We start from the raw sequence: 17,552 nt of genomic DNA, 5'->3' as shown, positions 1-17,552 counted from the left end.
AAGGACTCCTCAACATATTAGAGTCATCACAGAACAGCAAACTTATCTAGTTTATGACCTATTCTATGAGCCTTTACAGCCCTTTCATCCTCTAAAAATGCTTTAAAAGCTGTTGTAAATTCTGTTCAGGAGTTCTGGCTCCTTATCATTTAAAGTGTGGTGCTAAGGTTCATCTTCTAAAGGTTAAGAGCTGCTTTTTTCACAAAGACTAATAAAGATTTTCCAGCCACACATCAATCACTGTTTAAGCACCACAGTTTACTATACATTCAAACACATTTGTGTATTGCTTCTTATTTGTATAGTTTAATTCACATCTATATACACATTTTAAATAAGAGACTTCTCAGAAAGAAAACAATCTTCAAAGAAATTATGAATATTACCACGTTGAAAAAGTAAGTAACATTACTTTGAACCTACTGTGCAGGAAAAAATATTAGTCATCCCATCTTGCTTATACTTGACAAAAGGAACTGGAGTGGAGTGAGTCTTAAAGTATTAAGAAATTCAAAGAGTCACACAGCACAAAATAAACCTGGAAGACACTAGGTAGTGAAATATTTCAATGGCAGTGGAAATAAAACCGACCATAGATCCCGGAACAACTTCAAAATATAGCAATGAATGACTTAGCCAAGTCATGAATTGCTGAATTAAAGAAAACAATCTCCAGATAAGTGCACATGGTTGCCATACTGGAAGACAAAGTGATGACCAAGACACAGTTTGGCAGCTGACTTCTCTAGGGTTTATTTCTAAATCTTCACATATCCCTCTTTCTTAATGAGTCCTTCCACCCTGTCAGGGTTCCAAGTTCTAGCTGCAGTGAAACCAAAACCATGTTTCACTGATGGTGTTCTTTGAGTTATAGGCCTCTAAACTTCTTTCTCAAAACATAAAGCAAAGAGCTCCAGCTATGTTTCATCTCACCAAAGATGTTTCTAGTAAGCCTAACCTTCCCTTAGCACACTACAATCAGGATTTGATTGTGTCTCATCTGTGGAAGACTACTGTTTTTCTTGCAATGACCTGAAACGCAGGTCACTGGATTAAGCACTATCGCCAAAACACCAATGCCAATGAAACTGACTTGCCTACACAAACCCCTGACTTGAATATGAGCAAATATTTGAGGGCTGAACCAAATATGATGATCTATACTAGAAAGCGATCAAATCTGAAACAGCTTAATGGATTCTAAAGAATTGATTGGAATTTCTCTGGAGATGTTTGGAAAACTGCAGACTGCACTACTGTAGATTGGAGGGCTAATTATTCTGACTGGTAGTTTTTATTTTCGTGGACTAATTTGATTCTGAGGAAATTGTAGCATCCAAAATAAAACTAGGATGTTTGAAAAAGACATAAGTTTAAAAGCACTTGGGAAATACTAGAAGTTTGAATAATTTTGCCCTCAACAGAAGCTTTTCAATTACTCAGTTTAGCCAGATTTACACAATTAGCTGTAATATGTTGCCTGTTTGCAACATTGGAGGTTTACCAACACTCCACATGTCAATTTAAGACCACCCACATGTTAATTTAAGACCACAGCAAGGGCTTGACAAATTAGTTTTGCATGTTATCATGCATCAAAGAAATGTGTCTCAAAACCACGTTACATGGCATATATTCCTTTACTTGGTGTGCATTTGGTTTCTGGGTCAAGTACTGGGGGAAAGAGTAATAAGATCCTAAGACTTCCCCATGTTTAATGATAAATCTTACTCATCTGGGGTTGTAAATGTTTCATGAAGTCTAAATAAATGAATAGCTTGTTCCCGCTGCAAAGCTGTCTGTATTTCCTGAAGGCTAACTAGCTCTAACAAGCTAAGGTGCAAACAAACTAAACACCCTGTATTCATAATTAATAATAAAAAAAAAATTTAAGCACATTTTAAAATATGCAGCCGAGTACAAAAAAATCAAAGCTCATGATTCTCTTAAATTTCTTTTTTTTTCATCTTGAAACACTTATGTAAACAACCTAGAAGCTAACATTCTGTATGAGGTCTGTCTGCCCAAATTGCCTCAAGAATACACTTTGTACATTAGTTAAGCATAAAAACACAACTTGTACATGTAAGTAATACCTCAGGTTACTGTCTTTTACTGGCTTATACAATAGCAGACAAACTGAAAATTCTGGTCTTAGGGTATAGCAGCATGTTAAGTCTTGCCTCATTCTGCTTTCCTTTCTATCTCTCTGTGTGTGGTGTGTGCATATTTGTCCGAAACACATTTGAGTGCATTTGCAAGAGCAATAATGGGATGGTACCCTGCCCTATGATTTTGATCTAAATGAACAGTAAAAGGTTAAAAATATTTGCTGAACAGACACACATAATGATGAAAAAATTTCTTGCCAATCATACATGATGTATCACAAAGGCACCATTTCTGAGAAACTAGATTCTATTAAAACAAGAGCATTCACTGAACACTCTTTGCCAAACAGATATTAGATATAACACACTGGCAATGTTCAACATGTGAAACTAACCATGTCTTCTGTATAACAAATCAAAATTAAGTTTAACACAGTCTTAGTTTAAAACGGTCTAACATTTTGTGCTGATTCCATTCAGTTCAGTTTAGAAGCAATTTCCAGTAAAGATCATATGAGCACATTTTACTAGACAAACAGGTCAAATTCATATTTGAAAAGCTGTAATCCGATCAATACAGTAATATCACTGCTTAGCTGGATCCACATTCAATGACATAAAATTGAATTTTACCTTTGTTAAAATATAGTGCAGTTAATTCAGTTTCTGTTTTCAAGTGTTTAAACAGAGTCAAAATTAAGTTTGATTCTGTTTACTTCTTTAAAATGTAACCTATTTAAAGAAGACAGATAAATTAAGTCATTATAAAAATATTGTTTTCAAAAGCAGTGTAAGTTGGGTTTCTTTTATATAATAAAGTTACCATCACACAGGCATATCATTTTGATCATATCATTTCAATCTCTTTAAACATTCCTAAGATAAACTCAGAACTAGACTTTGCTATAAAAATTCTTTAAGACCCATCTGTACGAGTGGAGTCGACGCAAGTCTGCTCATCTATCAATATTATTTTTGTAGCTTGTGCAAAACATACTTGACATCCACAATGATAAATTAACCTGGAAATATGTTTGATTGGCAGCATTTCCATAAAAAAACACCATGTTGTCAAGAAATAAATCAAATCAGATAAGAAAGTAACACCCTTAATAACACAGTCTTCCATCCATGATGTATTATGAGCCCTTTTCTGTTTTCCCAATGAAGGGTTTTCACTCCTGCTTCAAGGTACAACATTTCATGGCTATGTGTCACGAAGAGGAATTTGAACAGTGTTATTGATGTGTACGAGGTCAAGCTAAGAGAGTTGATCTGTTGCCAGTCAATACAACCTGTCTGCCAACAAAGTCATCAGATCAGAGCTGTTTCTCTGTCTGTGCAGGATCCTGCAGTCTCCACCCCCCGTTTCTTTTCTTTACGCACACAGAGACAGACACTACACTGGCCAGCTCATCCACCTTCCAGACATTGGGGTAATTATTCGAATGGGATGGTAAATAAAATGTGTTCTAATGTGTTTGATGTTTTGGGGTGAATAACACTGGAGAACAGGTTTTAGACTAATTGAAACTAGCCCAGCAACGTCAGCATGTTACCTGTGAGAAATTATTTTATATACCAGCCAGCCAAAGAGGGAGGATAGATGTAAGGGTGTAATTATGTGTATTAATGGGTGTTTTACTTGTGCTTTACATACCTGCAGTCATGTGGGAACTGTAAAAGAGAAGTAATGATTTATTCTCATCTAGCAGCACACCAAAGACACCCTGTCTGGACTGTTGTTCTCCTTGCCTCTGTCTTACTTCTCTCCTTTCTTCCTGTTTCTTACAAACCATCCCTCCTCACCTTCTTCCTTCCCTTTCTATCTTACCCTAATTTATAGGTATGATTTTCCTTTCTCTTGCACCATGCAGTCCTTTATTTCACCCACAACACACAGCTCATGTTCAGTTATAATACTGTTATACACCATGTTCCATAAGAGCTGCCAGTGTACCCCAAAACAGCAATGACTGTTTAACCATCACCACCCCATCTGCTTTTACTGATGTGGACCACACATTTCATGGAAAAAGAGAAGCCAAGGGGATCACACGGGAGGTAAGGCATCTTGGTGGATTCCAGGCATGTGAGCTAGTTCCTACCCCATTCTCACTTTAGAAGAGTTATGGTGGGGTCGCGACCCTCTGGAGGTCCATAAAGCAGAGCAAAGGGAGGTAGTGGAAGACAGTTTTTGAGCCACATGCTTCACCAACTGCCTGCTTTTACTTCTGGCACCATTACTGCATTTAATTACTCATACGCCGAGAAACAAAACGCCACAGAATAACCCAAATATCACTTTCAGTACAGGCACCCCTAAAGCCCTTGCAATCAACATCCTCTTAATCAACGACAACAAGACACAATGGAAATTGGGTTGGCCTGCCATTAAGGCACCATAAGGACTTGTGTTACTCAAACTAACATAGCCTTGGAGATATTGGATACCAGCACTGCACAAACACAGCGTTAATGGTTTCATGGTGGTCAGCTGTGAAAGAAGACATAAAGCAGTAATGGTAGGAGAGTGAGAATGAGAAAGACTTAATAGAAGCAGAACGACACTACCACGGAGAGAGTTTAAATTATGTTAGGGCAAAAACACAAAGCTGATTGAAAACAATGAATTGCATATGCCCTTCATCTGTTTACATGACATGAATAGGCAGAAGTCAGCAACTTGTTAAAAATCTATTTTAGAATAAAAGCAGTCTCTCATCTGACATAATTGGGTCGTCTCCCTTTTTGTAGATAGGTTCTTCATTCACTGAATATAAAGATAAGTAGAAAATGAGAAATCATTATCAAGTTCGACTAGTCATATAGAAGAAAATAAAATACTTTGAAGAAAAGAGCTTCTGTTTTGCACATTGCACATCGTGAAAATATACGTCTTTATGCACCATCTAAATGTCATTTTGCAGATGATCTTTGGCAGTTCAAATAAATTTCAACTGCTACAGAACACAGACATAGAAAATCCAAGGACACAAAAACATCAGAAAAAAATATTTTTTTAAATAGTCAAAACACAAATGTTGCATATTGAACAGTGAATTAAAAAAACAGTTTTGACCAAATCTATGTTCAGATCATGCACATATATTTTACAGAAACCTTTATGAAATAAATGAAAGGAAATCTCAGACCTTGGGCTTACATCTCTAATTGTGATTTAGCGTTCTCCCAACCAAACAATACCTCCAACGAATATCAAGCAGTGTCGTAAATTGTCTGTGAACATTGGGCAACAGGACTTGTAGTGTGACAGACATCTTGTTATTGACTTCTTTTTCCAACAAATACGGGCTTCCACAGCTTTTCCTAATCCTCTTCACTTTCTTCTCAGAGTCTGACTCTAATGATAAATGCAATAACTTGAAACTCAGTGACTTGTTGAACTAATTTCCATTGTAACTTTCTTCCACTCTTCTGCTGCAGAAAACTAAGATCAAGATTTTATCATTTTGAGAGCTTACATTATGGAATGTTCAAGAGCTTTTTTTTTTTATTATTGCACAATCTGTGCCAGGCTGAATACACAAGTCTCAGGTTTTAGAATATTCTTTGGCCAATCAGTTTTTCAAAAAATAGTAAATAACTTTAATAAATGAGTTTATCTATCTGCCAAGTGGCATTTGTCTAGGACTGTAGCTTACACTAGATTTGTTCTCTACCCTTACAAACTTCAACACCCTTTTGCATTGCCACCTGAAAACAATTAGCATCTCCCTGAACTCATGTGCAGATATCCTTAGAGGTTCTCCATGGTACGTGCAGTCTTTCACAAGCTAAAAATGCAAGTTCCACTTCTGTTTGTTATGTAGCCATTACTTCCATTTAACCCAGTCAGATTACTTAGTTTCTCTTATCTCCCAAATAGCTTACATTTAAGTGTTCTCAGTGTCTGTTCAGCCTTGGGTTTAACTCCAACCATCATGTTTACCAGTGACACAGATGAAAGAAAATTGCTCTAGAGGTACCAGCCATAAAACGGACCGCAAACCTCTGTCTGTAAAGGACTTTATGGTTTAACTGCAATAGGAAAAAAGACAAAAGGGATATGTCAGCTGCAAGAGCAGCCGGTGACAGTTGAGCACAGGGTAATGACATCCAAACAAAGCTTGGTGAGAAACCGAGACAGAAATCTGTTGCCCAGAAGGAGGAAAGGCATATATCCTGAGGCTTGAAGTCAAGAGGCAAAAGCCATGTCAACACACCCAAGCAACTGCTGTTGCTATGGCAACAGGCTAGTGGTGATGAACACGGATGTCATTTCCTTAGCAAAGATAATACTGATCTATATCTAGGAGTAATAAAACAAAAACAGGAAGCTGGATTTGGTAAAAACCAGTAGAGTGAGGTTGAAAGTTGTCTCATCTTACTGGTATTTAACAGTCTGAAGCAATACACAAAGGCCTACATTTAATTCTAAAACACATTCATAAAAGGCAATAAATGGATATCGCTAATCAAGAAGTTGGTTTGGTTCTGCTGTCGCATTGAATATAAAACATTGAAAAGCATTTTTTTTTCTTAAAAAGCATAATAAAAACTTTAAATGATGAGTAAGCTCTTTTTATAAAGAACATAAAGCCTGTTCAACCTCTTCTTAATACCTTGTTTTGCTCTTGGAGCCACTTTCCCTAAATCAAAGGATTAACCACTAAAATTACCACTCTGCCTCTCATTCTCAGAAAATACCCACACATTACTCAGGAGACTTCTGTGCGTCTTCATTTTTCCATAATAATAAAAAAAATATATATGCAAACCAAGAAAAGAAATGTTAGGTAAAATACATAGAGGGGCGTTTCTAAATGTATGAAAAGTAGGTGTATTAACAAACAGGCTGTCAAAGACTGAGAGAAACAAAACATCAACAGGTGGCAAAAAGGAAAGTAAGAGCTAAAACAACTGTGCTGCCAGAAAAAGTTTGACAAACATTAGGCACAGACATGGGAATCAAGAGAAACAAAACCATATAGATAAACCATAAAGTGAAGGACTAAGCCAGCTGAAGCACAGAGTGACTGATTCACAAGCCCAGTGAGCGGCTGGCATGCAAATCAACCCTGTATGGGGTTAAAGGCAGGATGAGAAGCGGGTGCGTGAAGAGGCTTCACAGGCAGTCATTTGCCAGCATTCAGCTCCCATCAATATCAGGACCGATTAATGAGGGGTTGGGGGGAGTGCAAGGAGAGGGCAGGGAGGACAGCAGGGGGGCAACGACCAGGTGTCGGAGGAGACACAGAATGGAAATAAAGAGGGCACACGCAGTGATCCATGAGGAATTTCACCAGGACAGCAACAAGAGCATTGGGTGAAATGAGGGGGGTAACTCATAGCTGTGTATTGAAAAAATGTATTCTTAAAAAAATTGCTTTTTGTATTAAGGGTTCACAGTATTAATAAAAGGGCATGGTGACACATATCAAAATTAAAAGGATAAAAGAAAAATCAAGTTGAACTCGGTAATGAAGATCTAATTTCAAACTTTGTCAGAAAAAAAAAAGAATCCAGAGTTGAACTATGGAACGTACTACAGCTTTCTCCACTATGTAGTGAAAGAAAGATTAAATTAAACTTGATTTCTGTTTATGAGCATCTGTAAAATGGCTTTTAAGAAAGGGTTTTAAAGATTAAAATCATGTTCTAAACTTGGGCAGTGCTCCTCTCCAAAACAAAAAGGTTCCAGTATAGATGACAAAGGGCCGTGCTTCTTTAGGCATCTATGGGCCTAAACTTGTGTTTCATTTTCCCTTGCGCCTGTTGTCCATGTGGGTGGCCATGCATATGTGTGTGCGCTTGTGTTTATGAGTGAAGTGTGTGTATGCATCTGGGTCATGCATGAGTGATCCTGTATGTCGATTCAGTGCTTAAGTCTGTGTGTTGAGCAGAGTTTATGTGTGTGTGCCTCTATAAACTTGAGCTGGCACAACACAAAGGCAACAGCAGAGAGTGGTTAAGCATGTGTTTTTATGCTACGGGCCAGGGGAATGTGGATTTCGGAGATTGCAGGGTGATGAGGTGGCAGGCTCTGGTTGTAGTCCTGGAGTCCTGCTCCTCTCATCTGCGATGGGCTGGTTCATGTGACCAGGGGTTCTCATAGAAAAACGAAGCAGTCAGAAACAAGGGGCAATGTGTTAGGGCCACATGCCTGTTTCATTGTTAGAACGAGATGCCTCACTGCTGAATGCGACAAATCAATCCTGAAACATCAGCATCATTTGCCAAACCAGACCAGACGAGGCTGGACAGAGGAAGCACTGTGCTGACTCGTATATGGGAACTGATTCAGTTTGCTTCCGCTGTTTCTTAACTCATTATTTTCCTGGATCTGTTGTCTGTAGTGGCAAAAACACAATGGCAAACATGTCTTCTATCTCATATTTGAGTATCGGCTATACAGTGAAAACACGAATAAGGCATTTTACACTTTTAAGATCAAAACTGATCTCTTTGTTGCTTTTACAAAGCCAGACATGCTTCTTATCCTCTATCACAGCCACCACGTTCTGTTTCTGTTAGTGTGTTCATATGGTGAAGGTGTGGTAGCTCACAGCACTTTTACAACTACTTTCTGGTTGTGCAGCTGTGAGAATTCAAATGTGAAAAACAAACAGTCCCGCACAACTATAAAGTGCTGACTTGATGCCTTCAAGTTATAAGTGCTGGTTTGGCAAAGAACATTTTTTGGAGTTTTTCTTTTTGGAAAAAGTGAAAAACCGCTTTAATGCAATATAAAAAGACCACATTACTACCAGGAGGGGCAGAAGTAAGGAATTTGTGTTGGGCTTATGTTTTTAAAAAGTGAATGCTAAACAAATAAAGTTAGTGCATAAACACTGGTTTGGAAGCCTAATGAAAAAGAAGAGGTCAGGAGTAGATGTAATGGCCTCAAAGTTTGGTAGTGTTTCAGTGGCTTTTCTGTGGGACAATGAAGTGAAAGTTGCCAAGTCAATCAAGGAATACTGAACATAATACTGGCATACAAATAGACAGGGACTGGAGTCATGTGAGTCAAGAAATAGATTGACTCATATTTTTTTTATCAACATGCATACTGACAGTAAAAAAAGATAGAAATGGAGAAGGGAACCGTAGAGAAAGATTGTTAGTTTGTGACAACCCTTTAATGGCACCAGTTGGTTTCCTTCCCCAATGACTTAAGAGTGTTGAGGCCTTCTGTGAATAATCATACAAGTCAGCTTCAAATAAGGGTTACAAGGTTAATGGATCCTCTGTGCTTTTCCTTCCTCTGTTCAATTTACTGTAATTAATGCTTAGAGGTTATTGTCATACAATATCCTAATTGTCCAAAGTAGTATGTAATTAACCACTTCTGTATAAAGGTGTCTGCAACTGTACAAGTTCGGGCGGAAAATCTTAAAAAGGTATCCAGACAACAATGTGCCACTTACTTAGGATAGAGCAATTCTAAAACAACTTTCTCTTTTCTCTCTTTGAAAAGATTATAGAAATTCAGCAATGACCAACACAATTAGAGAAGTCAGGGAGATTTTGAAATTCTGTCACATGTTGAGTTTCTGCATAATATCCAAGACAAAGTAGTGTCTGCTTTCTTTTTCAATTGTTTCTAAATATAAATTTTTTTTAACCACATAGCTATTTTATGCAAATATAGAAATCTCTAAATGACAAAAACTGCCATGTTCTTATCCTAAGACGTACTTGTCTAATGTATTAGCATCAGAAATTCATGTGCTCAAAAAGTCCTGATAATTGCCATTGAAAGTGACATATGAATACTAGAAATTCTAAATATGTCATCTACTATAAACCTAAGCACTTGCGCTTTTCCCCTCTAATGGAGCCTTTTTTGATGATACGGATGGTAAAACTCCCCTGACAACATGCTGCCACGGCTTATCTTTGGCAAAGAGTGTGTGTGCGTGCATTAATTTTCCTGTGTATTCTATCTGCTGGGGTGTGTGCCCGCATACATTGAGCAAATTCTGCTACCACAGTGCTGAGATGTGATGCTTGCGTGTGTAAAAGAGGAATGGTGTGTGTTTGGTTTGAGTGTCTATTGTCTAGCTTTTTCTAGATAATAGGTGTATATTCACTTTAGTCTTTGGATTATTAGGCTGACTCAGTTAAAGGATTTTCATCAGACAATTCTTACAATATCCTCAAGCTGAGTTAAAAGGCATAAATGAATGTTTTATTCCATTATTCAGTACTGCTTCTATCTTAAGCCACCAACAACTACAAAGGTACCAATCTGCATATTAAAAACATTCCAGACCAAAAGAATGGATATGTCTAACATGCATGGGTTGATTCTGATGTTTTATGAGGGCACACGGTCTATATTCAAAGCCATTTGTTTCAACAGTTTAGCCCTTAAACTTTAATATCCGATATCTTGCAAAAACTAAAACTCTGTACTGTTTCTAAGAGTCTTTTAGAGATTCAACAGTCAAAGTTACCTGCCATTAATTGTTATTTATGAGGAAAAATTAATTCCTAGAAAGTTGTGGGACACTTTGAAAAATACAATGACCTTGGCAATAGGGCGCAAAGCAATAATACATTCACACCGTTGGCAGACTTTATGCAAACGAATTGAAAACAGAATATTTGATAAGCTTTTTGCTTACAAAGGTTACATGGCTGGAGGTTTTCCAAGCAGATTATTTGATGGTGAATCCTTTGTAGAGTTCTCTGTGTTATGGTTGTTAATATTTGAGCTATGATAGTAAAAAGGCAGTAAATGTTCAGCACTGTAGTAAGCTACAGAGGGCACTGAGTGATGGTGGGTTGTAATTAATTTACTGCTAGATTACACTGGATAATACCCGTATCATTATAAAATTAGGTTGACAGTTGTCTTGGCATAGATGGTATGATGCAAATTTGAATACACAAAAAAGGAAGTCATTTACATATTTGTGAAAGATACAGTGACCCAGGAGATATGTCTAAAATGAAACGTTTATGTATTAGCACAGTTACAAATGTATGGAGGGGTAACCCACCTGTATAACTCCTTGAAACATAAAAAACTGAAAAGGATGTTGCATTCCTAAGAGGCATATTTACAATGAGAAGCAGCTCTGCTTAACTACTTCTTTAAGAAAAAGTATAATGTACTATATTCGAGTATTGTAGAAGAATTTCAACAAATTAATCTGAATACTACAAAAAGAATCAATGAGTTTTTATTCCTTAAAAGGCAGGTTTTGTGTCTTCTACACATCACAAGACTATGGCACTGCACCTCTGCCATTCAAAAAAAATCAAGACAAACTTCCAGAAAATTTGAATGATTCTTTCTTTTGTCTTAATCTTTCACTATCCTTTCATTTGAGAATGCACAAAAGCAGTCAAAATGGAAAAAATCTTTGACCATTCCACAGGCGTTTTCTATCCACATAAACTTCTCCTTTACCCCTTTGTGTGATTAATACCTTCATGTCTTTCAGAGTCTCTCCCACTATCCCAGCCCCATATAGCCATCCCAGACAAACTTTGGTCCTCATTATACACAGCTTCCACTCTAGTTCCCAAGATTAGGCAAATGAGCTCACAAGCATAGTCTATAGAAAGAAACCCAGACTGTGTTCTCTTTTCAAAATCAATCTGCACTTTCACTAAAAGCTAAAGGCAGCTAATAACTGTTTTACTTACACAATCTAAAATTTTATTTTGCTTGATATCATAAACCTTTAAAGGTTTGCAAAAATAATGTGCATCTTGTTAATCTTTGTTTGCAATCTAATGATTTCTTTTTGAATGAGCATTTCTATCACTGACAATGCAACATTCTTCAACTGAGGAGCAAATCCCCACACAGAAGGAACTTACACAAAACATCACATGCAACGCTAGTATAATTCAAATTCAGCTGGATTACTTCCTGTCATTTCAAAAGAAGCAAACAGCAGTGCAGTACTGCTCACTTAATCTTCATTGGAAATAATCAGTTTATAAAATTACAGGTAGTAAGGGGTTTTCTCTGTGGTATTAACAATTTTATGCTAAGATCAAGCTGTTTATAGTATAATTCATTGAATTAAAATGTCTGAAACATCAGACCAACTAAACATTTTGGTCAAGATAAACGGGAAACTTTGATATACTTTAATATATTTAATTATTTTACAGATTTCATTTCCTTTTCCTGACACAATCTATTGTTTTGTTTAGCTTCTTGGAAGCCCAGTATCATATTCTAATCTGACAAGTCCAGGCAAAATGGTTTTGGTTTCTCAGCAATAGTTTAAAACAGTCTCAACGAACACAAATTAAAATGACTTCCCAAATTGAAAATAGTACGTTCATTTATGAAGGTTTAGGTAGCTGGATTCAATTTCTTCTTTTTTTCCTGACTACAATAAATACCTTAACAGAGTGAGTGAAAGCTTTCTTTATCAGAAAATGAAATCTCATATTCGGGAGACCCTTATGCAAGCTTGGACTGTAGCCAGCCTATGTGCATTTCAGTCTGCCAGCAACACAAGGCAGCTATACAAGGACACAGTATTGCATTAAGCTTATGATACCCTTGCATTTTTATGCACATCTTCCATAGCATGGACAAAGACTTAACTAAAAAGTAGACAAAAAAGTGACAGAAAATTAACTCAAGTTTTTTTCAGTCTTATTCTTGAAAAATTGCATAGCTCCAGATCAATAAGGCAATATACAATATATGCTAGTCGTAAACATATTTATCCAAGTGAGAAACATTGTTCATAAAGAAGAAAAGTCTACATCCCTTTTGAAAATTAACACATGATCCTTTACCCTCTTTTTCACCTGAGAAGATCAAATCCAGAAATCTGTGAAAGCACAAACAATTCTCAGGCTTGACACATGCTTGTAGTTTATGCTACTTGCTTGTGTGTTAATTTGTAGGTAAAAAGAGAATGGGAAGCACTCAATGTTTAATGGCTACAGGAACCATTTTTGTTGTCGTTACAATTTAACAGGCATGTATAAAAAGGTGTACAAAAGAGGCTTGAGGGATTAAAGATAAGCAGTGCCCAAGCTGCTAAATTATTTCAGAGATAAGAGTTGTTTGGTTTACATTTGTGCAATTTTATTTCATTGGCATAAGATATCATAGCTGAGATGTAAAATTGGTCTCACTGTTGATTGATGCAAGAGGATGCTGCAGCCTGTTCAAACTTACAGAAAAGTGTGAATCTTACAGTAAGTAGTCAGGATAAAAGCAATTCATCATACTGTTGGTTCCATCTCAGCTGGAAGAAAGCCAAAACAGCACTTCCAAGTGAGCAACGACACCTTTGCCTTGTACAGAGCAATAAATCTCATTGATTGGAGTTAAATGCTTTCATTCTGTGGATACTGACGATTACACTAAGCAGCATGTAAAAAGGGGGAAGAGATCATTCACAAACAGCAAGATACTCAACTAACATCACTTTAGATTAAGTCAATATTAGACTAGATGAGTAAAATACCGCTGTAGATCTGGGATTTTAGAAACCTCTTGTGATATGACTGCATATAATCAAATATCTTGAGGAGAGTAGGAGTGCCAAGTACATAACATCACCTATTTTTATTAGAAATCATTGTATATTTCTCCACCGACCAAACTATGTCCTGCTATGCAGGGGAAGTGTACCTTTTCATGATATACTTTACATTATATTTAATTCTATATTAACAATTGTTCAGAAAAGATGTTTAATGTCAGCATGCAACAACATCAGGTATCATGATCCAACAACTGCCTTTGTGTTTTAATGATGAAAGGAAAAAAAGGACAAGACAAGTCTGTTTCACTGCAGTGTTTCTTGGATGGACTGCTGAGGTTATTTTTAGCATTGTTGTACTGCAGCACTCAAGAACAGATTTAACCCCCCAAAATACAGTTTTAACATGTTGGCACCAACATTTACAAAACAGCATAATGATTTTTATTGTAAGCAAATGTAACTATTTATTATAAGCAAGTAGAGCTATTTACAAATTAGAATTGTATCCAGAGTGTAAAACTCAACTAATATGTATTTTCATTCTCTCAATAATCAAAATGATAAACGTGTACCATTAAAGTAATACCATTCAAACTTATTTTTTAATTAAAACACATCAATTACACAGGTTGTCTTGTGGTTCTATTACATATTATTATGGGGAAAATTTCATAGTATATTAATTCCATAAAACCTATGAACTTTGAAAGTCTGAAACAGTAATTATGTTCACCATTTGCATTGTTTGTCAAAGCAATAAATTATTTGAAAAGAACTAAAGACTGTAGCTTTGTCTCGTAAAAACAAGTGAGGAACATACAATTGATATTTTTTTCTCACTGTCTGAACACAAGTCAGACCAAACGTCTATTGCTTTAGGTTAGTTTGAATTACCAAAATTATTTCTATTTGCTATATGCCTCAATAATCATAGAGAGAATAGAGTTTATTTATTAATGTCTTCAAAAGTCTTGTGAAAATCCTGACTTATCCACAGTGAAACGAGTCCTGTACAAACGTGCTGAAACTAAGCATACAGCCAAAGCGGTTACACAGTGGCAACACAAAAAGAGGATGCAGTGAGCAATTTTGAAACAAATTTACAGAAGTTGTGGGTGAGTTTTAAGATAAAAAAAAATCTGATATAGAGAATGCATCAAACAGTCTCTTGATTTTATAAGTGTTAAGCTATAGGATTAGGAAAAAACTGGAAGTTTACAATTATGGGAAAGAAAAATACAAACCTAAGAGAGTAAGCTGCACCACAGTTTATACCATATATATATATATACCTATATATATAGAACAGATAGCTCAAGAAGTAAATAAGAAGCAACAACTTGAATTAAAATTTCTGAAATTTCCCCACTGAGGAATAAAAGATTTTTATAAATGACAATTATTCAGCGACTGATTATTCTATTCAGGTTCTGATGCAGAGCTTAATAATCAAAAAGCAAGGTACAAAGTACAAAACATAGCTATACATTCCATATTTAGATATGTTAATCTAAATGAGAACTGATTCTCAGAGTTCCCATACAGCTTCTTCAACCAAATACCCTATGCTTACGGTGTCATGTAATTTTTGCAGGATTTACATTTAAAATGATCACTCAAGGAGAAATTTGGAAATGACAGCATGTCTTTTCTATTTACACTCTCACTAAGTGAACAGCGCTCATCTGAGTATCAAACCAGTATAACAACACTGTGCATGTGCAAACAGCTTATTTGCTGGTGCAGCTGCTCACTTCTCTGCCACTCAGCTGCTGAAGCAGAAAGAGGTGTACCTGCAGTAGGAGGAAAACAACTTAGTTTTAATGCAAGCAATGGTCTGTGCAAAAAGCGTAGCCTGTTGTAATGCTTGATTTCTTTTCCAGGCTTTAATGTTGAAGACAGTTGGAAGAATTAATGAATGACATCATGGTTAAAATATATTTTCTGAAAACTATCCAAGATGTTCATATTTCCAAATTTAAGAAAATGTTTGGAAAATATTTATGCAGATTGCATTTATTGGTTTATATAAATTAGCTGACTCAATGGCTTAGTAATGATAATAATTAAATTTATGGGACAATGAAAATCAAAATATATTTTCCACATTAGAGTTTTAGCTTACAAAGATGTAAACAGGTCAAAATATCTGCCTGAAAGTTTCACCCTAAGTGTGCATATCTATGCTGGGAAAAACCTGAGTTAATCAGAAAATATCCACGAAAATCTACTTGTAGCAGGACAAGAGAATTCTTCTCCTGGAAACAAGGCCAGACCTCCTCCTGTTAATATGAGCAGACATGTTGCTTAATGTACTAGGAAAAAAAGCTTTCCATACACAGCTATTTATCAATGTGTAGTCTCTGCCAAGTCTTTATCTATCTATCTATCTATCTATACAAAATACTGGCAGATGTAGTTCATAGTTTTACGGACCACATACTCCTTAAGGGCTCAAAACTATACCCCTCCCCCCACATTAGTGCTCACCATTGCACATCTGATGCATTGGCCCTCATATATATTCTTCACTGAAACCCACTGAATACTTAATCTTGGTCAGCTGTGTCATGCATGTAAATGTGCTATGTGCGTCTTCAAAATAATTGTAGATAGAAGCAGATGATATGTTGATGATGATAATGTGTGTGCACCCACATCTGCTTCCAGTCTCTCAAAGAGACCAAAATCCTAACCCAACTAACCTATGTCCTGATGCTGGCTTCTGTTAATAAGCACACACATAATGGCAGAAATTACATGCTGACTTCTGAAATCTTAATAAGGAGATTAGGTATGATTTTCCTTCCTTCAGTGCTCAAACAAAACTTCATCACATCTGTGTAATATATTGCTCTGAATATGCCTCGCCAAGCCTTGCTTCAGTAATCTGCACATTAAATAAGTCTCCGTTGGGGAAAATGTAATTTGTTGCAGTCAATTCGGGACCCAGTAGTCCAAGAAAAATATGTGAATATTGTTTATAGTAAGTCCCTCAGCTATCCAGACCTGTGTCAAGTATGTGCAATCAGCTTGAGTCCACCGACCAGGGAACTAAAAAGGAACCAATGACTCATGCCTTACTGATGGATCTCTTCGTTGTGAGAATATTTAAGGAGTGGCTTTAACCACATTGCTCAGTAGTCCTGAATAGGGAATGTATCAACAGTAAGCAGTTAGTTCAGTCAATGGTTAAACATATTTACCAGCACTGGTGACTATACTGAGTCAGAGAGTGGTTTTGCTGCAGTAAAATTTTCCAGAAACAGTTCAGCTTTCTGAGGCCATTCCTCTACCTCGGTCAGTTCCACAACAGAAGCCAAAGCCAAATCAGACAAGCAAGTGTAGAAATGATCCTCAGTCAGTCTTTTTTTCGATAGTATCTGAAGTATAAAACAAGAAGCTAAACCTGGCTGTAGACTTCTTACGCAATTCTGATCTACCTTCAGTGTTCCCTCTGGGCTGTCTCCAATTGAGCTTGATTTCTCCAGTACATTTTCAGCTGGACCAATCAGCGAACAAAAGGAGAAGTTGTGAACGATGATGTTGACAGTGTGCTTGAAGCTTTAGCAACAGCAGAAATGGCAGCAGAGGAAATTAACAATGTCGTTCAGTCCATGTTGACCATGCTTTCAATTATTCAATTAATATTAACAACCTTCTAGTTCAGCTTGGTACTTCAGTCTTTGCAGTGGAGGATAGTTGTTTCAGAATTCCATTGCTGTGAAATAATTACAAGTTATAGCTGCCGCCCTCCAATCCTTTCTTTACACACCAATTGCAAGAAAGCAAGGACCGTGTCAGCTGAATTATTTTAAGTTTGCTAGAGTTACACTGTTCCATGAACGTTCGGGAGTCTGTACATTAGTTTATAAACTGTAAACTCTGTTTCATCGATTATCATTTCATTGAAAAAAACCTTGACTTTTTAAATTCATAATTAGAAGTCCTTTTCTTT

General features: G+C 36.5%; 1 protein-coding gene across 4 annotated transcripts in view; it reads right to left on the bottom strand.

Moving 5' to 3' along the window:
* The window catches only part of ephb2b (eph receptor B2b), a 122,721-nt gene that overhangs the window by 87,718 nt on the left and 17,451 nt on the right, over positions 1-17,552 (bottom strand). For all 4 annotated transcript variants that reach the window (XM_032549471.1, XM_032549473.1, XM_032549472.1 and 1 more), the window contains exon 2: positions 15,349-15,387. In XM_032549471.1, the coding sequence (XP_032405362.1) occupies positions 15,349-15,387 (39 nt within the window). The remainder of the gene's footprint in view (positions 1-15,348; positions 15,388-17,552) is intronic.

Source organism: Xiphophorus hellerii, chromosome 20, assembly GCF_003331165.1.
Source record: "Xiphophorus hellerii strain 12219 chromosome 20, Xiphophorus_hellerii-4.1, whole genome shotgun sequence".
Classification (NCBI taxonomy): Eukaryota; Metazoa; Chordata; class Actinopteri; order Cyprinodontiformes; family Poeciliidae; genus Xiphophorus; species Xiphophorus hellerii.
Note: the sequence above shows the minus strand (reverse complement) of the source record. Positions and strands in the feature narration are given on the sequence as shown.